This window comes from Rhipicephalus sanguineus, chromosome 1 (assembly GCF_013339695.2).
Source record: "Rhipicephalus sanguineus isolate Rsan-2018 chromosome 1, BIME_Rsan_1.4, whole genome shotgun sequence".
Taxonomy (NCBI): domain Eukaryota; kingdom Metazoa; phylum Arthropoda; class Arachnida; order Ixodida; family Ixodidae; genus Rhipicephalus; species Rhipicephalus sanguineus.
The window spans coordinates 186696325-186724151 of NC_051176.1; the positions used below are offsets into that span (position 1 = coordinate 186696325).

General features: G+C 44.4%; 1 protein-coding gene and 1 non-coding gene across 3 annotated transcripts in view; one reads left to right on the top strand and one right to left on the bottom strand.

The window, feature by feature from the left end:
* Window positions 1-27827, top strand: part of LOC119403765 (ras GTPase-activating protein raskol) — a gene marked incomplete at its 5' end in the record, with an annotated part of 185247 nt that overhangs the window by 94780 nt on the left and 62640 nt on the right. For both annotated transcript variants that reach the window (XM_037670599.2, XM_037670600.2), the window contains 5 exon segments: window positions 368-510; window positions 15103-15221; window positions 15312-15463; window positions 17091-17166; window positions 24235-24325. In XM_037670599.2, coding sequence (XP_037526527.1) covers window positions 368-510; window positions 15103-15221; window positions 15312-15463; window positions 17091-17166; window positions 24235-24325 — 581 coding nt within the window.
* Window positions 3508-3579, bottom strand: Trnat-ugu (transfer RNA threonine (anticodon UGU)). Its single transcript has one exon. It is a non-coding gene; the product is annotated as a tRNA-Thr (tRNA).

Genomic DNA, 27827 nt, shown 5'->3' on the forward strand with positions numbered 1-27827 from the left:
GTATTAAACGTATGAAAATGCATTGTTTCCAAGGGACGTTGGCCGGGAATGAAAAGAAAAACATATTAGGCCGAAAAATGTATTATCCAGAATCGTATCGAGATTCCACTGTACGTGACTTTGTTAGTTACGACAATATATTTTTGGGAAGCACCATATTAATTCCAAAGCCTTTTTGAGGCTTCATTGAAAGACGGTTCAAGGCTCTTGAGTAACACCACATTGCTGTAATTCTTTGTAAGCCTCCTATGCACTTTCTCTCGTAATTTAGGTCTAGCTTTGGGTAATTGCTCCACAGTGTCGTATCAGTAGAGTAAAGTTTTGCTGTATTATGCTTACTGTGTGTTGTCCATTCCTTTTTGCATAGGAGACCAGCACCTCACTTTTCGTGGCAACTCTCTGGCAACAAAGGCAACAGAGGCCTATCTCAAGCTTCTTGGGGATGCCTACCTTCAAGATACCCTGGGCCCTTTTATTCGAGATGTTTTGGCATCGAACTTGGACTGTGAGGTAAACATCTGCACGAAGTTTTTGATGTATGTTCTTACACAACTTAGACGTAGAAGGACAACTTTCGCTATTGGCATAAAGGTGTCTCCGCCCAATGTCACAAACATGAAGTGTATGTCGTTAAAGGGACACTAAAGGCAAATAACAATTTAGGTTGGAGTAAAAGCCCAATGTATGAAAATGTCTAAAACGGCAATATTATCAACAGCAGTGCCCTACTTACCGAGAAATTAAGCTAAATGTATCACACGATGAGCGCCACGAGTGGGACATTTTGGAAGTGACCCCGATGACGTGTGAAACTCTGAATATAATTAATCGCTAGTAATCAAACTAGCTGCAATAAAAAAAAGAACCTTCCGTGCATCAAGAGACGTAATAAAATGCTGCTTGTTTGTTTCTGTTTGATTCATGGAAAAAAGAACCTCTTTTGCGTTGGCATGGGGAACGGCGCGCGTGGTTCAAAAGTTCCGTTTTCGCCGAACTGCGCTTCGCCTGGCGCCCTGCTTCGCTCACGCGGTGGCGTCTCAGTGGTAGTTTCGGTATCGCATACTGCCGCGTGGGCTTCGCACGCTCGTGAAAGTCGCTCTGATAGAAAGTTCGACAAAATACCGCATGCATGTGATGTTGCCGGATGCCTGAATGGTGCACGCCTCCGCGCAGTAAAGGCGGCCACCGTTGGGCACGGCAGCAGTGACATGCGAAATAACACTTTCGGGCGGGTGATTTGAAGTGCGCTAGAGCGATGCGGACCTCTAAAACGTGATTTTATTTCAAAATAAGCACTTTCTTGGCATAAAAGTAGCACTACGAGGTTTCTGGACCGCTATTTCAACAATCAACGCCAACTTAATTAATATTTGCCTTTAGTGTCCCTTTAAGAATTAAAGGGACACTAAAGGCAAATATTAAGTCGACATTGATTGTTGAAATAGCTGTCCAGAAACCTCGTAGCGCTGCTTTTGTGCCAAGGAAGTGCTTATTTTGAAATAAAATCACGTTTTTAGTGGTCCGCATCGCGTTAGCGCGCTTCAAATCTCCCGCCTGAAAATGCGACTCTCATACGTCACTGCTGCCATGCCCAACGTTGCCCGCTTTTACTGCGCGGCCGCCGACACTAGTAGCAGCCGAGCGGAAGTAGCGGGACCCACAGTAGCAACAACGGCGCTGCGGCAAAGACTTGCTCGGATGGGAACATTCAAAGCCGTCACCAAGTTGCGGTTGGTCTCGTAATCCTCAGTACGAAAGTGCAGCGAGCACACACGCAGAGGTTTTGACTGTTTAGCACACTGGCGCAATGGCATGTCACTAAGCCACTTCGAGCGTAAGGGTTCATTCCGCGGCACCCAGTGAAAAGACACACCGGTTTCCTTGCTGCAGCACTGGCGTTGTGCACCATTCGGGCATCCGGCAATATCACACGCATGCGGCATTTGGTCGAACTTTCTGTCAGAGCGACCTTCACGAGCGCGCAAAACACGCACGGCAGTACGCGATCCCGAAACTACCACTGAGACGGGCGAGGCACAGTTCGGCGAAAACGGAACCTTTGAACCACGCGCGCCGTTCCCCATGGCAACGCCACAGAGGTTTTGTTTTCCATGAATCAAGCGGAAACGAACAAACAGCATTTTATTACGTCTTTTGATGCTCGGAATGTTATTTTTTTACTGCTGCTAGTTTGATTACTAGTGATTTATTGCAGGCCGACTTCCCTACGTCATCGGGATCACTTCGAAAATGTCCCACTCGTGGCGCTCGTCATGTGATACATTTAGCTTAATTTCTCGGTAAGTAGGGCACTGCTGGTGATAATATTGCCGTTTTAGAAGTTGTCATACATTGGGCTTTCACTCTGACATAAATTGTTATTTGCCTTTAGTGTCCCTTTAAGGGGAGACCCTGCTTCTGAAACATGTTTCTTGTTTTTGAGCGCATCATTATGAAACTTTCACAGCTTATGTATTTTTACGTGCTGATTTGAAACATGCAATTATTGTTCTAATACAATATGTAGTTTTGAAACTATTAAATAGTTTTTGTATTGTTAGGAGCAGGCTTTATTTCTAAACTGTGAGAGTTACCAAGCAAATCAGCCTATCACAATAACCTGGAATAAATGCTGTTTGCAATAAGACAAGAATGGATGTTCTAGGCCCATTTGAACAAAAGTTATGGTATGTTGAACATTCCCAGCTTGATCCCAGTTTGACCGAGCTCAAAATCGCTGACTTGCCGTGTGTTCAACGTACTATAACTTTTGTTCAATTGGGTCTAGAACATCTATTCTTGTTTTATTGCAAACAGCATTCATTCCAGCTTATTGTGATATGCTGATTTGCTTTATAACTCTTACAGTTTATAAATAAATCTTGCTCCCAACAATATACATGAAATATTTGATATTTTGAAAACAGCATAGTGTACTAGAAAAATAATTGCATATTTGAAATCAGGACATAAAAATACATAAGCTGCGAAAGTTTCATAAAAATGTACTCAAAAACAAAGAAATATGTCTCCGAAGCAGGGTCCCCCCTTAAACAAGATTTTCCATGGGGGCCACACACTAGCATCAGTCTCGCTGCATCGTGACAGGCTGTGATCCATTGCCAACCAGCTAACTGGCGACAAAATAACTGGGATGTGCACGTGGCAGTGAAAAGCATATCTCACATGAAGACAAGGGTCTTGCATTACGACTGCACTGTGAAAGTCATGAGCCCTCACAATACTGTTGAGCTGCCATCTCAAATATTGGGGCAGTCTTGAGCAAGTGCCCCTCCCCTATGTGGTCGCATTTGCAAAAACTGTTGTAGTTGAAATACTGCATTTACTTGCAGGAAAGCAGATGATTTTTCAAGGGCTCGTTTATCTTTGTTAGACACAATATTAATGAGAACTAACAGACAATAACGCCAAGGAAAGTACAGGGGGTGTTATCTGTAGTATTTAGAATATAAATGTGAAGAAAGTAAAGTGGACGAAAAGATGACTTGCCGCCGGCAGGGACCGAACCAGCGACCTTCGAATAACACGTCCGATGCTCTGCCACTGAGCTACGGCGGCGGTCATCCTCCCGTCCACTTTCTGGGGTATATATGTTGATTTAAACCTAGGAGTGTTAGTCAGCGCCAATCGCAGCCATGGCGGCGAGTGTGGAACACTCTTTTGCCTGTTGGCGTCACGTAGCACGTGATCTTTTTACGAGCTGGCAGCTGACCAATAATCCCTCGCATACTACCTGAAGGCATTAAGTCTGCCAGGACGAGACCCTCGCTATGAATGAAGGAAAGCAGATGATTTTTCAAGGGCTCGTTTATCTTTGTTAGACACAATATTAATGAGAACTAACAGACAATAACGCCAAGGAAAGTACAGTGGGTGTTATCTGTAGTATTTAGAATATAAATGTGAAGAAAGTAAAGTGGACGAAAAGATGACTTGCCGCCGGCAGCAAGTCATCTTTTCGTCCACTGTACACCCCCTGTACTTTCCTTGGCGTTATTGTCTGTTAGTTCTCATTAATGCATTTACTTGCGTAATTCGTGCTTTTTTTTTGTTGTTATTTCTTATTTAAGGGCTTCGAAAAAAGGGTGCACAAGTTATATTGAAAATTAACAAACACATCCTCAGTGACATCTACTAAAGTATTGACATGTGAGATATTGCTTCCAACTTGATTCCGACTGAAAAAACTGCTGACCAAAAGTGGCAGCAAGTCGCAATAAGTGCCAATAAACTGTTGATGTGTCTAGCATCATGCCCAGACGGAATGATGATATCACTAAAGTTTCATTCAGATGGAACAAATTACTGTGGGAATGTCTGGTGGAAGGAAAAAAGGAATGTCTTGTGTCTGAATAGTGCTCTCGGCAGCCAGGACCTCGGGACTTCCTTCGCAGTGCAATCATGGTGCGAGAACTGCATCTTAGTCTCATTAGATGTGGCTTTAACAACCAAGATAACATCTTGATTGTTCTTATTTGCCAGTGAGCCACAGTAGAATCTCGATGATTCAATAATTTTTCTATGGTCTCTGCCAAGACCAATTAGCCTACATCGTGCTAGAATGCGGTTGTTGCAAACCGATTTTCATGCGCAACTTTTGATACAAATGTAGTTGCTCCGCAGATACAAACAGGTGCTGCCTGAGCAGCTGCAGAAGTCAAAGCAATCGCACGCTGGTGCGAGGAACTCAAACACGTGCATGCACGCCGCACTGCCAGTTTGGCTGGTTGTCAGCATCATCAATCAACTGCGCATCATAACCTCCGAGATGGTGTGCGCTTATCTTGTAGGTCCTAATACGCCCTGTGTGCCTTTGCTTTTAGATCACAGATGGCATTGCTTCATGCGTTTTTCTTTTTCCCTCGAGCCGCTGGCATGTGCTGCTGCACTCAGGGCCACGTTGTTGTTGTTTGTTTACGCCTGCTTGCCTCATTGAAGCAAGCCATGTCTAGTGATTGGACATCGTGCAAAAGGTAGACAAGTACTCAAAGATGAAGCGGATGGACTTGATGAAGAAGCTAAGCCTTGCAACATCACATGCACGATTGTTGGGGACGCATACCTCCCACTCGTCTGATTTGCCCGGGGGACTCCTGATTTTATGAGCACGACCATAGTCCTGAAGAACAGCCCCAACCCCACCACGAAAAGAAAATGACAAAGGACAGTGATTTTAAAATTTTATGGCGTCAGTGTCTAGACAACACCGCACCGGGGCGCTGCTGCGCCGGTCACTGCTAGTGCATATGGCAAGCTTGTAATGCGAGTGTACAACTCTCCACTCTCCCCTTCACACCGCCTTGAGTTCCTGGTAAACTGCACTCACACTGCACATTTTCTCACGGGTTTCGTGCTGCACGCGCCGTTTTAAGAAGATCCGTGTGACTGAGGATTCTTTTCATGGATGCAATGTAGTGAAAGGGCAGCGTCTGTTCAGCCATGTAGGAGATGCAGGGCAGGTAATAGCAGATGACATCGTCCTCGTCAGGGCGAAGTGCGTTTTGCAGTTTCCCACAAAATATATCTGCTACAAATTAGTGTCGCCTCTGTTGGAGACCACACATTTCCATCAGCACTGCATAAATATACAAAATATATTGCCACACAGCACAAATATGACGTGTGCACACCTTTCGCTAGTACATCCCATACGATATAGAGTAGCGGCGGCAGCATCAATACAGGGTGGCGCGAAGTCAACTGACATTTTTCCAAAGTAAGTGTCTATAAATAGGACCAAGTATGTCATTTATTTATCACCAATTACAAGGTCATTTTTTTGAAAACTACATCTGGCAGACGGCCTCCATTTACATCAATGCATCGTTGCAAACTGTTCTTGAAGTTTCACACACCTCCAGTAGGTCCTCATGAATGCCTGCAACTTCGTCACCAATGGCTTGCTTCAGTTCTTGAATGCTCATGAGACGCTTCTTTCTGGAATACACGTTCCTTCAGAAGCCCCCACAGGGAAATTTCTGGTAAGCTGAGGTCGGGCGACCAAACTGGTCAAGCAATTTCGCCAACACAAGTGACAAGAGTTACAAACATTCTAAGAATTAATCTTCGCCTTGACATACTGTGGCAACGCATGTCACGAAATGGCGTCCCCACTTTATTATACAGGGTGTTTCAAGAAATGTGTCCAACCATGTCAAAAAATTAGGAAAATGCGATATTTGCTTGGGGCTTTCAGAATTGCTTTTTCTGTAGCGGCAGGAATCTTAAGGTAGTTAAGGACATCATTTAGGGCAGTAATTAAGAAAGTTACATTAATTAACTTTTTAATTAGTGGAGTTAGGTGATTGTGTCAAATGGGAAAATTGAAGTTCTTCATGCGAGGAACCCCATCCGAGCTTTGAGATTTCGAAAAAGTGACCTCTAGTAATTGTTGTGGCGTAATTAAATTCAACGAAATGCAACGGCTTTCCACAGCGAAAGCCGTCGAATTCGGTTGAAATTCATTACTTCGTAATTATTACCAGAGTCGGCTTTTTCGAAATCTCAATGTTGGGATGGGTTTCTGGTACGAAGAACTTCAATTCCCCAATTTGACACAGTCACCTAACTCCATTAATTAAAAAGTTAATTAATTTAACTTTCTTAATTACTGTCTCAAGTCATGTCTCTAACCATCTTAAGATGCCTAGCGCTACAGAAAAAGCCATTGACTCATCTTGGGTGTCTCAGAAGAATATTGCAGTTGCGTTCTTCCATGTTTCTGTCAAGGTTTCGCCATTGAATTCGGTTGAATTTTATTACTTCGTCATTATTACTAGATGCCACTTTTTCGAAAATCTCAAAGTTGGGTTGGGTTTCTGGCATGAAGAACTTCAATTCTCCCATTTGACACGACCACCTAACTCCACTAATTAAAAAGCTAATTAATTTGACTTTTTTAATTACAGTCCCAAATAATTTCTTTAACCGTCTTGAAATGCCTGCCACTACAGAAAAACCACTTCTGAAGGCAGCAATCAAATATGGCATTTTCCTGATTTTTTGAGAACGTAGGACACATTTTTTGAAACACCCTGTATATCCCCTCCCTCCAATCACTAACAAGCTTACGGCATCACACTATTCTAGGCTTGTGCGAATATTCGAGCACTTCGAATATTCCGAACGACTATTACAGTATTCGAATTCGCTTTGAAACGAATTTAAATTCTAGGAAATTTCGAAGTATTCGAAATGAACGAATAAACATATATAAACCGCATGTAGCCCCCTGTAAAGGTGGTTTCACTGCAGTGGAGGTGTGCTGTACCGTGAATACACCTTTCCAGGAGAAATCCGCACTGCCGCGAAGCCGCACTTCAAGTTTAAATGAACATGCAGTAAAACATCGTTAATTCAAAGTTACTGGGACTGTGAGAAATCAAGTTAAGCGGGTTTTCGAATTAACCAAACATACAAAAAGCGGGATGCAAGGAACTTTGAATTACTGGAAGTAATCAGAGGTGGTCGTTTGCTGTTCCTGCTAGTCTGCAGCTACAAGGGTTATGTCTTCCAGCAATAGCTGGTCCCAATTTTGCCGCTAAACCAGGGAAACGGCGGGCCTTGCTGCTGCCAGCGCAAGAAAAAAAAAAGGAAAAAAAAACGGTCTCGTGGTCATCTGAAATGCCGCCTGCGGAAAAGACGTGCTTCGCTGCAACACAGTGGTGACACGCGGGCAGCATGTCACCTGCTCCTCGCAGCGTCAGCGCGTCATGATGCAACCATTTGCCCATTCTTTCTGGTAAAATAAAGAATTTAATAATGACCAGCGTTACGGAATTCGCGATGTGTTCTGGGTAGAAAAGATGATCATTGAAGTTTTCGAACTGAGTTTTCGAAGTAGGTGTTGCAGGCAAGTACTCCGCCAGCAGTGCAAGTGCGCAAATTGCCGGACAACCGCCATTTGGAGGCTAGCACACCGCGAATTCCGTCACACCGCGCTTTATTAATTTCTCTATTTTCCCAGAAAGAATGAATAAATCGTGGCCCGCTGACGTTGAGAGAAGCATGCGTCATGCTGCCCGCGTGTCACCACTGTGTTGCAGTGAAGCACGTCTTTTCCACAGGCTGTACATTTCAGCTGACCACGAGACCGCCTTTTCTTTAGATTTTTTTCTTGCACTGGCAGCAGCGAGGCTGGGATGCTTCACTTGTCACTCATTAGTATCGCTATATTGCATTGCCTTGTGGCTCCTAAGGCGCCATCGTTTATGCAGATTTGCGGCTAAATCGGGATCGGGGAGTTGGCACATGGCACCCAAAGTTTTCGAATTAACCGGGCTGGTAATAACCGCCGCTTCAAGTTATCCACTCAAATTTACATTTCAAAATATGGGGCCAAGGAAATCCTTCTAATTATACGGGATTTCGAAATAACAGAGTTCGAAATAATGAGGTTTTACTGTATTACCCTCACATCGATTCATCATTTTTTAAGTTTAAAGGCTTGTTAACAGACTTATATGCTCTAAGGATAGTAAATTTTAAAATGTAACATATTTTACAGGTTATCACTTGCATTCAACCGAAGTCAAATCATGCTATTACTCAAAGTTGCTTCCACTTCCCTTTGAACCAAAAAGAATGACATATGTCTTTTTTCAACTTTAAAAATATTTCACTGATTAGTTGGGTCATGACAGATATGCTCATTTTTCTTTATATTACGTGATATAAACTTTTCGAACTTGCGTCGAAATTCGCTTCGACCAAATCACTATTCGCTTCGAATTCACTTCGGACCTGAAATATGCTCATTTTTCTTTTAATATGTGATATAAGCTATTCGAATTCGCTTCGAAATTCGCTTTGACCAAACCACTATTCGCTTCGAATTCGCTTCGGACCTAAAATTTACTATTCGCACAAGCCTACTATTTACATTTGAAATGTGTAAGTTGGCTGTTCACCACACTACACTCAAACCTCGATACAGTCAAATCCCGCTACAACGAAATTGCCGGGACGCGCAAAAAAATTTGTTGTTGTGGAATTTCATTGCAGCGAAATTTCATCTATAGACCACAAAAGTTAGGAAGATCCGATAATCATGACTCGTCCTTTGGTCCCGGCAAGCGCATGCATTGTCCTTTGCATTTAAAGGGACACTAAAGGCAAATATTAAGTCGACGTTGATTGTTGAAATAGCGGTCGAGAAACCTCGTAGTGCTACTTTTATGCCAAGGAAGTGCTTATTTTGAAATAAAATCACGTTTTTAGTGGTCCGCATCGCGTTAGCACGCTTCAAATCTCCCGCCTGAAAATACGACTTTCATACGTCACTGCTGCCATGGCCAACGTTGCCCGCTTTTACTGCGCGGCCGCCGACACTAGTAGCAGCAGAGCGGAAGTAGCGGGACCCACAGTAGCAACAACGGCCATCGAAGCTTGCCGCATTCCCACAGTCCCGCAGCGAGCACACACGCAGAGGTTTTGACTGTTCAGCACACTAGCGTAATGGCATGACACTAAGCCACATTGAGCGTAAGGGTTCATTCCGCGGCACCCGGTGAAAAGACACCGGTTTCCTTGCTGCAGCACTGGCGTTGTGCACCATTCGGGCATCCGGCAATATCACATTCATGCGGCATTTTGTCGAACTTTCGGTCAGAGCGACTTTCACGAGCGCGCAGAACACGCGGCAGTACGCGATCCCGAAACTACCACTGAGGCGCGACCACGTGAGCGAAGCAGGGGACCGGGCGAGGCGCAGTTCGGCGAAAACGGAACCTTTGAACCACGCGCGCTGTTCCCCATATGGCAACGCCACGGAGGTTCTTTTTTCCATGAATCAAGCGGAAACGAACAAACAGCATTTTATTACGTCTTTTGATGCTCGGAAGGTTCTTTTTTTACTGCTGCTAGTTTGATTACTAGTGATTTATTGTAGGCCGACTTCCATACGTCATCGGGATACTTGAAAATGTCCCACCCGTGGCGCTCATCATGTGATACGTTTAGCTTAATTTCTCGGTAAGTAGGGCACTGCTGTTGATAATATTGCCGTTTTAGAAGTTGTCATACATTGGGTTTTCACTCTGGACCTAAATTGTTATTTGCCTTTGGTGTCCCTTTAACTCTCGCTAACTTGGACGTACTTGGTCGCAGACCGAGTGAATGTATTATCATGCGTATATAACACGCACAAAATATACAGAAAATTTAGCGGTAAACTCGGGGTGCGAGTTACAGTCGACTCCCGTTAATACGAAGTTCACGGGAACCGCAAAAAACTTCGAATTAAACGAACTTCCAATTAAGCAGAAATCACAAAAAATGGCATCTTTATTAGGTTCAAAGCCGGCAGTTCTCTACGAAAAGTAGTCAGTCATCTTCGTCTGCTTCTGTCTGCCGAATCTAGCTGCGGAAAGCAAGTTTTGCAAGGAGTAGACGTGCCCAAGTGCTTCTTCAGCGTTGTTTTCCAAGGCAAAAAACCGCTGCGCAAGAGCAAGGCCCGCAGCTACATCGGCAGCCTTCGGTTGTGGCTCGCCTTCAATGTCGTCGTCGTCGTCGTCGTCGCTTTGATGAACGCTTTCATGGGGCCGAACAGTCTGCACAATCTCGCTGTCCGTCAGTGCACCGCACGTTTCGACTGTGCTGTCCACGGCGACGTAATCTTCAAAAACTGCCGTCACCGAGAACGGCGCCAAAACTGCCGTCGTCGAGCTCACTTCGCACTTCCACCGGCGGACAAGGAGAGTCCTCTCCCGAAGAATTTGCCACGAAACCACAAGCCCTGAAGCAGTTGGCGATGGTCTCATCTTTCACGCGGGCCCCATGCTCGCGCTAGCATGTGGATGGCACTAATAAACTCACCTCGTATTGCGAGGACTTGTCCATGCACAGAATCATGCGCTCGACGAGATGCTGCCTGTACAGGACCTTTACATTTTTGATTATGCCCTGGTCCATGGGCTGCAACACAGACGTTGTGTTTGCGGGCAAGTATGCAAGATGGATGGCCCCTCAAGGCTGGTACGTCCATGTGGGCACTGCACTGGTCCACAAGGAACAAAACCTTGCGGTTTGATGACGCGAACTTCCGATCCAGTTTGCTTATCCAGTCCCTGAAAATGTCGGACGTCATCCACGCCTTTCTGTTTGAAGCATAGTCAACAGGAAGAGTCTTGACGCCTTTAAAGCACCTAGGCTTAGCGGCCTTCCCGATCACAAGAAGGCGACATCGTTCAGTGCCAGTCATGTTTGCAGCGATCATTACAGACACCCTTTCCTTACTTCGTTTACCGCCAGCACAGTCGTCGTCTTTAAACGTCAGAGTCTTGTCTGGTAGCAGCCGATAAAAAAGCGCAGTCTCGTCTGCGTTAAAGATGTCTTCCGGCTGATACTCATTGAGGTACTCACGAAGCTTCTCCGTTTTCCATGCCGCACATGTTTCCTGGTTGACTGACGCCTTCTCTCCACACACGCTCTTGAAAACCAGGTCATGACGCTGTTTGAAGGGCGTCGGCCATCCATCCGAAGAAGCGAAGTCTTTGATCTCCAACATTGATGCAAGCGATAAGGCCTTCGCTGCAACGACCTCGCCACTGAGAGGAAGTTTGTTGTTGCGTGCCTCTCTTATCCAAATCAGCAGCGCCTTCTCCAACTCCGGGTGGGCGCCGGTGCGCATTCGCTTCCGTGACATCTTAAACTTGTCATTTGCAAAAGCATCCATTATCGAACGCTTATTTTTAATGAAATTAGAAAGCGTATTAGGCTTAATGCCATACTTCCGTGCAATGTCTTGCTTGGCGGCGCCTGCCTTCTCCACTTCTTTCAAAACTTCGACTTTCGTCGCCAGATCAAGCGTTCGGTACGAGCCGCGTGTTGTCATTATCCAACGTCGCGACCAGCCAAACACGGTGAAATACCTGCGATGCGCAGCTGACACAGTCAACGAAAGACAAGGAGAGAGAGAGAGAGACTGGGACGGGTCGACACGCCGGTGACGCCGGCGCTGACTGAACAATCTTGCCGCTTCATGCACTGTAGCGCTGCGCACAGCGGCGATGGCGCGATGGCGATAACAGTGCGCTGGAGACAGCTACGATGGTGACAACAGTGCAGTAGCTGTTCTGGCGCTTGAAAAATTGCGCATTTTATTGAAAATAACGGTTGCCTCGAGGCTCTAAATTGAAAAATAACTTCTAATTAACCGATATTATGGGCTTTCAAGTTCGAATTATCGAGCATTTTTTTCTATAGGGTTGCATGCAAAACTGACGGGACCACTTCTTGACTTCTAATTAACCGAAAATTCCAATTAAGCGACTTCGAATTATCGGGAGTCGACTGTATACGCGAATTTCGGTGCGCAAGTTGGCTTCACGGTAATGCAAGGAAGGCGGCTTTGCGTCAATAAGCGAGTTATACACATGGGTTATACACGAGCAAATACTATATGCAGGCTACCCCCGAAACGTGCTGAGCGCGTAGTGCCGTGAGGGAGTGTGCCAAAGTTCGCTAGAGGCTAACTGAAAACGAAGTGCCGAAGCTTCGCACTACCACAGTCATAAGCAAGCGAAAGGAAAGCCGAAACGCTTCGTGCCGTTTTATGACTTTATTGCCTTTAATCTTTCGTCCGGTGTGTTAGCTGCGTACTTGAGAATATTAGCTATCGATGATCGCGACGATAGCGACCGCGGTTTTCTGCGCAGCGGTTGTGGCAAATGGTACGTAGTTCCGTTTTCAATCTGTGCACGCTGGCCGTGCGCATGCCTTCAGAACTGCGTCGTTGCTATCTGTGATAGTGTCCACACGGTTTTGACCACAGCATTGCTTTGAGTCGGTGCGCGTACGTTGGATGAGAGCATACTTTCGTGGTCGCCCGTGATCGCGTCGACACGACTGCATCTGTGTTCGCAGCGGTTGCGGCAGATGTAGTTACGCTTAGACTAGGAGCGCGCTGACCACGCGTGTGCCTTCAAAACTCCTTGCATGTCATTCACGATCGCAGGGCATGCGATGACGAGCAGTAGTTTTGTTTTGAGTGCTATGTGAAAACAATGGCGGGAGTTCTTGAAGAACGATTCTTCCTCGGCCCACATACGCACCAAACCCGCCGGCAGCATCATGGTGGATGGATGATCTGTCGGCGAGCATCTCAATGGCGAATAATTTACCAGTATGTGCGTGTGGTGGCAGAAAGCATGTCTCCGATGAAGACAGGTCTTGCGATGCGGCCGCACGGCTCTGGCAACGAGAAATGATAGAGTTTCTAGCGGAATTTCGCAGCAATCCTAGGCAAGCTCCTTTTCCTTATGTGGTGGCACTCGTGAAAACTTCGTTCAAGCGGAAATACCCAGAAAAAGTATTTGTTGTGACGAGAGATTTTTCGCATTGTTTTCTATGGGCGGCTGATGGGGAATCGAAAATTATTCGTTGTGGCGGAAATTTCATTGTAGCAGTATTCGCTATAGCGGGATTCGACTATATAACGAACACAGATAACGAATTATCGGTTATAACGAAGTAAATAAAGAATAGTCTTGTCATAGCTACAGTGTTACAAATAAACGTTTATAATGAAGTTTGACTGTATATAGTTTTGCAATCTTTTAATACTGGTCAAAGATGGAAGTTGAAAGCATTATAGTAATTTCTTATTCAATGCCGGCGCAACCAAAACGCAGACGTGTAGCTGTCAGTAACTCAATTGATCAATGCAGTTGTGAAGCAGGAATGAACTGGTTATGTTCAATGCTTCATGCAGATACTCATTTTCTCTGCACACATGAGCTCCGACCACGCGCAACCGACTCATGCAACAAAATTCGTTTACATTGTTCAGCGCACTTCAGTAATCCATGCCCGTCATCTATTTTTTGGTGCCATCTATTTGGGAATTGGTAGAATTTTACGGGTGAAGTCAACCCCTTCGTGTTTACAGTGCTGTTATGGCTGTTAACAATACAACAGTAATTACCAGTCTTCCGCAGACGCGGCATCGCAAACAATAGATGTTTCACGTGCAGTGCATGCTTTGCAAGCACGGCCTTGAGGGAGCTTACATTAAATACAAACGCACACAAAAAAGATAAATAAAAGCCGCCGCATGCAACTCATGCACTACAGCAGATTGGGAAACGATGGGAGCGGAGTGGCCACTTGGATTAAGCTGGCTTTCTTTGGTAGGGGAATGGCAAGTGCTGGCGTCGGTAGAGAAACTTGAGCCGTTGTTCGCTATCATGTGCGGAACTGCCTCTACCACACGTGATAGCACGTGATCACAGTACTGCCTTCACCAAAGTGATCGTGTGTAGCAAAATATATTACCCAGAAGTAATATATAAGATATAGATACTGGAAATGTTTAATTTACCATTACCTCAGTGTTCATTGTCTCTTTATTGCCACTAGTGCACAGAAAGGGCGAAAGTAAGTTGTGTGTACGAGTGTACACACTGCGTCGCAAAGGGTTAGGAGGAGGGGGCGAAGATCGACTCGCGAAAGCACTGGTTCAAACCTACAGACGCGACTGAGGCGGGGGCTTCAATTAATGCCTTTACAGACCTGCAGTTTGCGCAGAAAGCTGAAAAATCGGACACCGAAGAGTTTCCGCGTCTGAAATTTCAGTTGTTCTTTATACATTGATCTCTATTGGACTTGTGACGGTGCCGCGAAAGCGTCTGAATTTTAATTTTCAACCATGACCGAAAAATCGGCAGTTGACTGCATTTTGTCCTGCCTCCGCCTTTTTTGTTCATGCAACCCATTTATTACAATTATCGGTTCTAACAATGGAATTTTCGTAGCACTTTAATATTATTATAAGTGGGTTCGACTGTATTACACTGCTGAGCTCGTAGTCACAGTTTTGATCACAGTAGCAGCATATTAATGCGTAATGCAAGAATGCTTGTGTGCTCATGTTTACATGCTTATTGAAGAACCCTAGGTGGTCAAAATGAATTTCGTGTCCCCACTACGGTGCATCTCATTATGATATTGTGGTTTTCTAATGTAAGATATGTGAACTTAAATAATCAGTTTGCAATTTAAAGTGGCATAAACTTTAGTAGTGACAGTCATGTAATTTCAAGGAGTGCTGAAGTTTTGGACTCCTCATGTTGATCTTTCCAGGTTGATCCAGCCAAAGTGAGTGGTGGTAGTGGTGCTTTGCAGCGGCAGCAAGCTTTGTTACGACAGCGAGTCCAGCAAGCATGGCAACGTATTACTCAGTCTGCACATTCATTTCCAAGGTAAATAATACCAGGCATGGTTAGATTTATGACAAGTGCAAACCATAAAGAGCAGCAAAATATTGAGCATATATTTGTTTTCTGGTCAAGGGACCTTCGCATGCTATTTCACGGCTACCGGCAACGACTTGGAGGTAGTACCCACGAAGAGGAACTTTGCGACAATCTTATCAGTGGTTCCATCTTTCTGCGGTGCCTGTGTCCTGCCATTTTGTCTCCAAGTCTTTTTGGCCTTGCACCAGGTAAGCCATTCAGAAGTGACACCCATGATAAAATGCAATATACCGGCATACTTTTAATTTTTATTATTAGTGTTCTCTCTCTCTCTTTTCTTTCCTCTTTTTTTCTTTTTTTTCCCTTCATGTCGTCTTTTCTTAAGACATTCAGTGGTGGATCCAGCTGCACCATTTTGCTGCAGTTCTATTTGCCTGCACCTAGCTGTACCCGTCCAAATGCAACTTGCAAAGCTAAACTTGCCCCAAAGTTCACTGTTTTTGCCTGCTTATGCGGCAGTAGAGGTGCTTGGACTAAACTGTTCTTGGTCTAGCAGCTAACACCCCAACAGTTGGATGGGGAGTGGTTATTGTTAATATATGTAGCACTATATTCTGCAGCCCATAAGGTAGAATGGCTCACCTCTGTAACATGGGCACCCGTGAACTCCTTCCAACTCCATTGTCTTTATGTCGAGGAAGATGCATTCTGTGTCATGTGGTCTCCCTTACGCCAAGGAAGTTAAATGGAGCTTTTCGTAAAGGGAGCTTGGCGATCTCTCTTGACGGCTGCATGAAGTACTTTCGTCCCCGGCAAGCTGTAACTCTGAAGAAAACTCTGATTGCAGTACACGATCTAGCAAGTGTTTATTATATGAACGTGTGCACTTGCAGCTGCATGTGGTATATGCATTTTGCAATGGCACATTAGGCTAGTCAGTTGGAACAGTGACATTGCAATGTGCACATACGCCATTGCAAACTGAAGGTTCTAATTCGCAACTCTCCCCCCCCCCCTTTTTTTTATAATTCGGCTACAGGTTTACTACTGGTTAAATTGATTTTTCTTAAAAATCATTGGTTTTTACTTTTCTACATTGGGCTTCTATAGTATGGCATCCTTACCTGGTAGATCTTGCTAACATGCTTGAGATAGTGCAGAACAAAGCTGCCTGATTTATCCTGTCATCCTACTCGCATTCTGTAAGCAGTTCATCAATGAAAGCAGAACTTCCCACACTTGTCCTATACACGCAATATGCTCAAATTTTATTATTTCATTCAGTATGCCACTGCACCACATATGTCTGCCGATCTTGATCATGCACACAATGCTACCCCCATTTTTGCCGGAACAAAGAAACGCCAACATTCACCTTTGGTATCGTGCATAGCTGAATGGAACTCGCTTCTGTCGGACATTTCTGAGCTATAGGATCAACCATTATTTCACTCTACTTTACCAGAATACTGGCAAAACCATGAACATTGTTAATTCATTGCTGGATGTGTTGCTGCATTGTTTATGCTCTGTGTGCATAAAGCATTCACTGTGCCTTTTCTGTGTGTGTACATTTGCATTTGCTGTGTGTGATCTTTTTTTATGTTTATGCCATGTCACTGTTTTTAACGCTGAATTCAAAAATAATCTGTGCCCTTTTGTTTTTTTGCATTTGGTTGGATTTTTTTTACACAGTGTTTGTTTTATGCTCTGTCCATCATTGTTGCTTTATTCTTGTTTGTATTTTTATTGTAATCGCATTCTGATTGTTTTGAAATCTCATTGGGCTCCTTTTGTGGTGATACTGGTTTTGGTAAAATGGCCGGTTGTTGGAGAGTGGATTGCACACTCAGCTTTTCAACTTGTGTGTTGCAGAATATCCAGATGAACGAGCTGCTCGAAGCCTGACGTTGATAGCCAAGACAATCCAAACCCTTGCAAACTTCACAAGGTGAATTTTCATTCTGGATAGTGCATAATGTCAAACACTTGATAGCAAATGTGTTTCATTAATCATTCTGCCAAAAGGGCAAAAATGTTACTTCAAATCTTGCTCATTGTCGCTACTATCACAGCCAATCTGAAGAACTGCTAGTGACACTGGCTGCTGAAACTTACTTTGCCCTGGAACTTAATTACTTAACCCAGTTTAACCATGTAACTTTATCAGTAAAAGGAAACATAGTTAAGCCATCGAAAAGTGTGTCGTGTGCGTCATGTTTAATGCACACTGCCATTTTGCTTCCTTGGATGTTCATCGCACTGACTTTTCTCCTTTTATCTTTGCTTGACCAATGCAACTCGGATCTTCTTTACAGATAGCATAGATGTTTAAATTAATTTGTAGAACTTGTCTTTGAAATTCAACCTCACGAATATGACGAAGCTTCAAATTACGAGCAAAAGCTCACACTGTTTCTGCGAGTGTCATATTGTCCAGCTTCTCAATAATGACCGTCAGTGCAACATATCATTGGAGACAATGAAATAAATGTAAAGGTTGTTTGGTTATTCTTTATTTCTGTGAGCATTCTATGGCTATAAAAATACTGAAAATGCCAGATTTTGGGCAATATCAGTTGTAGTGAAACACATACAGTCAGTGCTCATTAATTCGAATGTCACAGGGATGCCCACCTAGTTCAAATTTAACGAAATTAGAACCAACAAAAGTGATAAAGGGAAGGCTGTACATGATGATGAAGGAAGTGGGAGCACCTTTGGTGCCATCACCTTTTATTTATAAAAGAAATTTATTATCTTTATTTTTTTTTTTCTATTTTTGTGTCTTGAAAAGCAATCACGAGCACCTGCTAAAGACGCCCAGCAACACTTCCCCCAGTAATCATCAAATGGCTTGATTAAAAGAGCTTATTGCCTCATGAATCGACTGCCGTAAAAATCTTTAGAATCTGTCTTGTATGAGCAGAGTTACAGGGATTTGTCGCACACTTAAAGCGCTTTCTCTCTCCTCTCGTACCAGCGTGCTCGCTGGTAACAGAGGTTTATGATATGGTAGTCGGAGTTGTTTTCTTTTTATTTATCTTATTGTCCACAAGATACTTATGGATGGCAGGTGCTTAGTATTTGATTCATTGCAAGGCAACTATGGTAGTCATTCACAAGCAAAGTGAAAAGCACTTCGATTTCTACCGAAGTTCTAGCATTAAACTCGCTATATCCCGTCTACTTTTGCTGTCTGTGTGGTTGTGTGCATTACTATGAGAATAATGACTATCGCAGACTGAGTCTGCACTTGAAAACATTGCTGATGGTTTGAAAATTGTGTACGGCGCAGATTGTACTATTGCCATTCAAATATGCCCCAGTTTCATGCAAGTTAATCCAACATGACTGTGACCGTGATGAATAAAGCTGCAATTTTACTTATGTGGCGGACACAGTGGTCATCACATTTTAACATCATGGGTGTGGGGAAGTGACCACCAGTGCAAGAACCAGCCGTGGCACCCTGCAGTTCGAATTTTCCATGTAGGACCTAATATGCGTGCAAATTAACTCTACATGGAATCCTAGGAAGCTTTTGCCGGACTGTGCCACTTAGGTTGAATTATTGAAAAATTGAAATCGTTGAAGTGTGAATGATGTCACGAAACAATGAGATCTTGCACACCTACTACCATTATGGTCTTTCCACAAATACTACTGAAAAGTTGATATGGCATAAGGTGGTTTTGTTAACCACCAGGCTCGGGCATTGCAAACAAACAAGCATGGTTTGTAGATCGCTGTGTGGCAATCATGTTTGCAAAGTTTGAAATAGCTGTGTGGTACAGAAATGATAGAAATTTTAAGCTGAAGGCCACACACATGAATGCCCTACACAATAGGCAGTGCTTGGAATGTCACTGACCATGGTGCACAGTGCCATCACTGGAAACGCACCGCGAAGCAAAATAGAAAAATAACAAAAGGAGGTGGGGTTCGTCATGTGAACATCATGCACTCTCTTGGTTTTGGCACATGGAAGAATGTAGGGAAGGTACGCTACTTCTGGACGCTAGCTGTGGTAGAGTGGGAGAGTCGTCTTTATTGCCTGTGGCTCTGTCCTCCTGGTGGTATGGCAACAGCACAGTTTATTTTGTTATAACTCCTCCAGTAATGAACCAGTTTGAAGAATTTTTTGTTAAAAAAAACTCTCTGACCTTTTCGCAGTTAACTCCTATAATTAGCACAATTTTCCATAATTTACTCAATTATGGAAAATTATAGTAGGTGTAACTTTTAAGGCGGTATTCACACCAGTGACTGGTAGAAGTCTGCGACGTGCCCTCCGTCACGCTCAGTCGCTAACCATTGAGGTATTCTGGCATCATGCTCTTGCGCCGCTGAATCGCAAAGAATCGGTCAATGAACAATTTCGCCATAGCTGTCGTGTGACCGTTTTGGCAGTCGCAACCACTCCTAAGTTGCTGGTGTGGATGCACCCATAGAGGTAGGAAGAGAGCGTAGTGGACCAGAAAATACAGTAGAACCTCGTTGATACGTTCCCGCTTAGTACGATTTCCCTGCTCCTACGCTCGAAATCGCGAAAATTAAAAATAACCCAATATAGCTGTGTGCAATACGTTCCGGTTTATACGTTCCCGGAAAATACGATTATTCGGCAGCAACGTTCAGCACCGCGGAAAACTGCAGTCGTATGATACGTTTTGTAGTCAGAAACTCCCATTCAGGCGCGCAAAAAGGGTCCTCTCGTGTACTCGGGAAGCGTGAAGTGGCAGACAGCCGCCGCGCGGCGACGGCGGCATTTCCGCAGTGCTTTTCTCCCCTCCGCGCTTTCTCTGCTTTGCTCAATTGTCCCCTCCGCGTCTCTTCCGAATTGCTCGATCGTCCCCTCCGTGTATTCTCAGAATTGCTCGATCGCCGCTCTCTGTCAACCACATTCCGACCCCAAGGCAGGCGGCGACGCTGGCCGTCAGAATCTTCAAACGGCTTTAAAAAAAAAAAAGAAAAGTCTTTCCTGTAGCACGTGGCACGATTTTGCTGAGCATTGCAAATCATTCATCCGTAGCACGGTACATAGATGTACACTCGTTCCACACACTTTTGTTCAGACCTCATGGCTACTACAGCCGGGGGAACTAACAATACAGCCCAAGAATGGAGGCTGTCGCTCGTCCAGTCCGCCACGGTTCGGTACAAGACCTACGGAAACGCACATGCCGTCTCCGCATCGCCGCCGCTGCACAGCACGCCGTGACACGTAACCACAGCAACGCCGCCATTGTGCCCAGTGAATATGGCTGACAATTTCCCCCACACTTTTCTCCCGGAGTGCGTTCGTTTTCGGGTCGCTCCGCCCATCGCGCGGCGCGTTCGTTTTTCTCTGGCTGGACAATTCTGCCCACCAGCGGGTCGTCAGAAGCTGCCAGAAAAATTTTTTTTCTGGAAGATATCTGGGAGTTTTCTGGTGATCAGGCGAGACGATGCGCGCTCGCCGCCATCTTTGTGAGGACTCGACGGATCGCAATGCGGGCGCTTGGGGACTTCACCTTCGGTTGCTATTACGCAGGGCGTTATCTTTTAAAGCATGTTCCGCCGTGCGAGATGGTGCGATTACGAGTGGCGGCGAACATACCAGCGCATGTCTCAAGTTAAGACAGCGAGCAGCTGTCGCTTTCGGGACGCTTATCACTTTCGCGAGATTTCGCAAATCGTGTTGTACCGCGATTGTTACATGCACTGCGCAGAGTTGAGCTTGTTAAGCCTTTAGCGGGGCGGCAATTTTCTTCATGGACGGGGCGAGTCGCGCATGATCTTGCGAACGTACGTGATCGTATGCCAAATGCGTATGCTCGGGAATATCACTTCCACTCTTCGGCAAACCTAGCCTCATATTTCCAAGTGGTAATGCAGAAAGAACCGACGCTCATGCGGCGCAAAGTTTCGTCTGCTGACACGGCGGTAGCGTTTCTATACGTTTACGCTGCTTGTCCCAGAGTTCGATTTTGCAATATTCGGGTTGTCTCGGGACTTCAACACACGTGACCACGACATTATTTCCAGTCAGGACAGGAACTAGCTGTCTGACCTGTGGCTGCCAGCGAGATGCCAGGTGTTCGAAAATCGAAGAGTCCCTCCATGTGTTTTGAGAAATAAATGTTTTTTGCCCATGCACCTCAATATGGGCTTGTCAGCCTCAATTTTTACTGGATTCGGATCGTACGTTTTCCCGGATCATACTTTTATTTTCCGCGTTTTTTTCGGAAACGTATCAACGAGGTTCTACTGTAAACAGGGGTAGCTGATATCCTAGTTGAAATCTAGAGAAAAAAAAAGCTCCATGCAGAATCTCCATTTAGAGTCGTCTAAGTGATGCATACGCATGTAGTTTTATTGTAGGAAACTATCATTGCGGCCTTCCCTGGAATGTGTTGTCGGACAGCATCACCACGGCATCTTTCATCTTTCTAGCATTCGCTATTATGTGGAATGGCCCGACAGAAGGCACATCCCACAACCACCAAAACGCATGTTTCGCATGTTTTTTGCCAAGTGGGAATTGTCCTGATGTGTTCAATCCTCCATGGCAGCTTTCCATGTTGTTCTAGAGGGCTTTTATTCAACCACCACAAAATATTTCAACGAAGCCTTTATAGAAAGTGTTCTTTTACATTTGTTCTATGTCGTCAGTGCAACACATTCATATGATTCATATATATATATATATATATATATATATATATATATATATATATTATATATATATATATATATATATATATATATATATATATATATGAATCATATGAATGTATATATATATATATATATATATATATATATATAATATATTCACATTCTGCAAGCATGGGTGTGTAGTACCCCAGTAAGACACTCGCCTTCGGAATGTGGTGATCATTGGGAGAGGCATTCAACCTGCAGTGCACTTAAAATTGGCTGATGATGGTGGTGAGCCAAAACTTGCTTTGAGACCTTGTGAGGGGCACTTTAAATCCAAATACCAAATCATAATGTAAAAATCTGTCGCAATGGGGATTGGGGTCGTATTCTTTGTGTCCGCTTGCACAGCTCTAAAATGTCATTTGTAGACCTGTGTTCTGCAAGAGATAAACCCAGTAGCACAATCAGGCACCTCCAGTTGCATACCTGCCAAGTCTCCCGGATTACCTGGGAGACTCCTGGATTTTGAACGTTTCTCCCGGTTGTACGGGTCATAGGAAAATCTCCCGGAAATCCAGTTTTGTCTGTGCTTTGTCCAGTGCTTTGTCTGGCCACATGAGCAAAGTTGTCTGGCCACGTAGTAGAAAGGATTCTTCTTTTTTTTAACGATGGTAGAAACGTTCAACTCAGTTTCGTTGCGCATGAAGTAGCTGTGCACTTTGTGCCGCAGTGCTGCCAACGCAAACGTGTCATAGCGCTGCAGCCGCGTCTTGCCTGTGATGCGTACATAAGTACTGTACATATAAAAAAGGTGCGCTCTGTTTTCGCTAGGAGAGAGCGCTCGCAAGAATTATGGCGCCAACACAAGCTCGTGATGCAGGTGGCTGTTGTTTGATGTCGTGACGTAAGATGGGACGTTTCGCGTACAGATGCGCTACACGCAATTTAAAAAATCTATCCCACAAGTTATCTCGCCTTCAAAATTTTGTGTCACTACTGCTTTAAGTGGAGAGACCAGCACTTAAAAGGGTAGCCGTTACCGATGTCTGTCGAGATCGCGACCGTCCCCGTCTCAACGGCACCCCTTATGCTCCCTTGCCCGACGAAATAACTGGTAAGCAAGCGACGACAGGCCTCGCACGCGGAGTGATGTTATCGCATGTGCCCTTCGCGCGACGGTGACGGCCGGGTCGTTTCATCTCTGCTTCAACCGCGTTCGTCCCTAGCGCTAGCGTGCTTTTACTTGCACGTGAAACAGACGATGCGTAAGTGATGTTATCGGTTTGGACTCTGTACAGATCAGCGGCGACCGCAAAATCCCGCTGACAGTAGGCAGTTTTAGATTAGCGTACGCTAAGTTAGCGTTTGCGGCCCGCTATTTCCGTATTAACGGGAGCCCGCAAGCGGTTAGCATACGACGCATGTGCAGTTGCGCGAAAAGCCAACGCAAAGCTTTGCGTACACTATTCTATAACTGCCTAATGTCCATATAATTGCTATCGCAGTACCCCCCCCCTCCCCGCCCGCGGTCGGCATACCTTATACCCCCCCCCCCGTTGAGTAAATCTCCCGGATTCCGTTTCTCCAAACTTGGCAGGTATGCAGTTGACATTCCATTCCCTGAGCCTCTCGGCAAATATTGTCAGCCATGGTTTTGGGGCAACAGTCGATTGGACCTTTCTGTAGTGTGGCAATCTGCTCTTGCTGGTAACAAATAGCCTCTTGACATGCCTATTCACTGACATGCCGTATTGCCCTTTAGATTCAATGTCTTGTGTGACAGCGTCTGCCAAAACATTGCCATTTTCTTGGCACGAATGTTACGAACAACACAAGATGTTATCACTCACCCGTTGGACAGGCACACTTGCAGGGGCTCAGTGCGCTGCTCGGTGTTTTGAATATGGTGGTGCACGCAGTGGTGGTACTTGCAGTGGTGGCATCTTGGTTTTGGCACGTAAAATTTCCAGGATTTAACTAATTAATTAAGGTGGGAATTAACAGGAGTTCGGTATCTGTGTATTATACAGTACTTTACTTTTGCATAGAATTTTCTAGGGAATCTTATGACGGTTCAGTATAGACATTAATTGAATATTGAAGTTAGACCATCGGAACTAATACCAAGAAATGGGAAGTGTGGCCAAAGATGGCAAAGGGTTATGTGGAGTGACAAAATTAAGAAATTTGGGGTCATAAAATGGAATGAGTTTGTGCAGGACAGGGTGGGTCTGAGAACATTGGGAGAGGCTTTTTGTCCTCCAGTGGACATAAGACAGGTTGATGATGATGAATATTTTTGGGGAATAACATGTCTAGGGGCTATTTTGTACTGTTCTTATACTGTGATGTTACAAATGTATTTGCACAGGTTTGGTGGCAAAGAGAGTTTCATGGAGTTCATGAATGACTTTGTGGAAAAAGAATGGAGCACAATGAAGACTTTCCTCAAGGTTATTTCGGTGAGTATCCAGGACTTAGCCCACAGTATAGCTTGTCTCCATGCAGAAAAGGATTGGCACACGTTTGCCCCATACATGTTACACTTTTGGTGGTAGAGACTGCAGTGGTGGTCCACTGCACCATCTGCACTATTTTGCTACCATTCCGTCTCACTGCACCTTAATGCGCCTCTTCAAGTGCAGCTTGCGCAAACTGCTCCGAAGTTCATTATTCCGCCTGCTTAAATGGCAGTGGAGCGTTTCTGGCCCAAAATATTTTTGTTCTGGCACCCAACGCACACAGCCTTTTCCATATTGCTGCGCAAACCACTCCACATCTCTATCTTACCACTGATGCACTTTTTCTCATTATAATCGGCCTATAACCAAAGTATGCGCATGTAATCTCCGTTACCGATAGTTCGGCATGTTGTCAATAGTCTGCAAGCTCATCATTTTTGATGAGGAACTGGTGATAACTAGGGATGGGCGAATATTCAGACGTTTTGAATATTCGAACGAATATTACAGTATTCGAATTCGCTTCGATACGAATTTATATTATTCGAAATTTCGAAGTATTCGAAATGAACGAATATATTTATGTTTGACCGCACATAACCCCCTGTAAAGGTGGTTTCACTGCAGTGTCGGGTTGCTGTACCATGAAACCACCTTTACAGGAGAAATCTGCAGTGCCGCAAAGCCACACTTCAAGGTTAAGTGTACATAATTTTTTAAAGTTCAAAAGCGTGTTATATGGGCTTATATGCGTTAAGTATAGTAATTTTTTAATTGTAACACATTGTTCCACTTCTAACTTGCACCCATTGCACTTCAAATCTTGATACTATTCAAGGTTGCTTCCACTTAATTTCAAACCAAAAAAGTGACATTCGCTCATACCTAGTTCCAATTCTTAATTATTGTGCAAGGGTCATGAAAATAATGCTAATTTTTCATAATAATATGCACTATATACTATTCGAACTATTCGATTCGAAATTATTCGACCAAATCACTATTCGCTTCGGATTCGCTACGAACCTCAAATTTGCTATTCGCCCATTTCTAGTGATAACACAAAGACAAGTGATATGTTTTCCCAAGTCACCATGTGTAAATGCAGTGCATGCCAGCAATGCAGCTTCCATTTTAGGCACCGCACAGTGCAAGTGGCGTTTTTATGCAAATGAAGATTCGGACGCACAAAAGTTTGATTCATATTTCGCAAAGAAATATTTTATGTCAATTGCGCTGCACAAGGTTCTTCAGTATGTCGATCGTGATGCTAGCCTAAATGCCCCTGCAGCACGCGTTTGTAGCAAAGTGGGTGCCGTTGCCACTCGCGCACATCGAAGCGCGTGTTGTGGTTTCATCTTGATTGCGAAACCAGAATAGGGCAATGGCAGACCAGTGTGCATGGAAACTAAGCCATGTGGACACTGACACGCTGTGAGCCACAAATAACAAAGCTTTGGTTTGAGGTCATACATACTTATGTATACATCTAGGCGCAAGCAGATGAAGATAAAGAACACTGTAGGCAGGACGGGCGCCACAGGTAATGCATGATTGGGCTCACGTGTCCGTTACAAAACGCCGTTTGAATAGCCAATATCGTCACCATGTAATCGCCAAAAAAGGCCAGACAAGTCGTTCTCAGACTGCAAGACTTCCCAACTCATTCCCATCTCGTTGTTGCAAATCAAGCTTGCGAGCATGCTCAGCGTAGCTACTGTGCGTGTTTCTGCAAATTGCACAATTGTGAGTCTGGAGCGCCGCTGCCGCTTGTGTTTCTGGTGGCTCACAAACAACAGAAGTGCGGATGGGCCGTGCAGTGGCTTCATTAAATCTAAAACTACAATGCAAAATCATTTATCTAAATTAATAAACTGTGTAAATTAATCGGAAGTAAATGATATGCAGACGAATTAGTTTGCAGCATTCGCCGAACCATAATTCTTTTTCGTGGAACCCAGTTTGAAAACCCCTGCCAGTGGCAGATCCAAGGTGTGATGGTGGTTGGGCGGCAGTGTGGAGGTCTGCATAAGGACGGTCACCTCTCCCGCTTCCTTTTGAAAACCGGGAGGGAATCACGTTCTGACGTTTATCCCTCGCGGAAACCGTATGTGCCATGCTCACCTCGTCCTTAATGCTTAACTGCAATGCACATCGGATATGTTGCTGTGAAGCCAGTATATCACATTATTTCGTGTGAACAGCGTGATTGATGGCTGCTCTCTAGCTGTTGGCCTTGTCCCCTTGTTTACATACGAGCAGCATTTCCTGTTTGCAGATTGATAAAATATGCAATGAAAAGCTGCATACTTATTGTTCTACTGCTTTAAGTGATTCCAAACTCCATAACATCTGCTCCAAACCTGCCACAAAACAAAATTATTTCAGCTTCATACCTGCTCCGAAACACAGCAGTTCCCTCTGCTCCAAATCTGCTACAAAACGCCTTTCTTGCTGCTCCAGAAATTGCTCCCAATTCCAAACTGGCTGGACTGCCACTGAAACTGATAATTCGGTCTTAGCCGGAACTACGGTAGACTCTCATTAAACGGAACCTGAAGGGACCAGAAAAATAGATTCCATTGAACAGGAGTTCTGATTACTGAGAGGTCAACAGGGTTGCAGACCTTGAGTACGAAACCAATCATATTAGAAGCTTTTGTTCCATTTAAGCAGCAGTTCTGTTTAGAGATTTCCGTTTACTGGAGTTTACTGTACTTAAGCCGAAGTTACTTGTAGTCTGGAATATTGTATTCGCTAGAAAATAACCAACTTTCTTCCACAAGTGGCCAAAAGAGCTTTTAAGTGCAATTCTTTGTGCACAAATGCCTGCCTTCGACATCGTGAGCCTATATTTGGCCCATATTTGTTCTGTAGCCAAGTGAAGTCAGTGTGTGCAGCAAATCTACATCCCTTGGCAACAGAGGTGAACAAGCTCTGTTTGACTTGTCCCATGGTTTTGGAGCGTTCAGTGACTGCTGGATTTGGCTATGCTTTGTTAATTTCAGTTCCGAGGAGGTGCTAGCCACCATGTATTAAAGGGACACTAAAGGCAAATAATGATTTTGTCTACACGTATAGATTGACACTTGAGGATGTCTTAAACGTTAATATTATCGACAACGATGCTTTAGTTATTGAGATATTAAAGCAAATGTAGGACATGAAATGCAGCTCCAGTGGTACATTCTAGTATATTCGCCTGATGACGTGGCTTGTCCACAATATCATTCTGTCACTTGTACCCAACCGCTCATACTGAAAAGATAATTGCAGTGTATAGTAAGATGCAATGCAATAGCTATACATTTCTATTCCATTCTTCAAGAAAGTGTCTTTGCAATATTAAGCTAGGTGGTGAATGAAATAGCATCCTAGTGACAATTCCCTCTGGGTGATATTCACCAATCTCAAAGGCTTTGCTTTTAACTGCAAGCACCAGATTGCATAGCAGAACCCAGAAAACATGTTGCAAGCCATGTTTAAGACACCATCCCTTGAG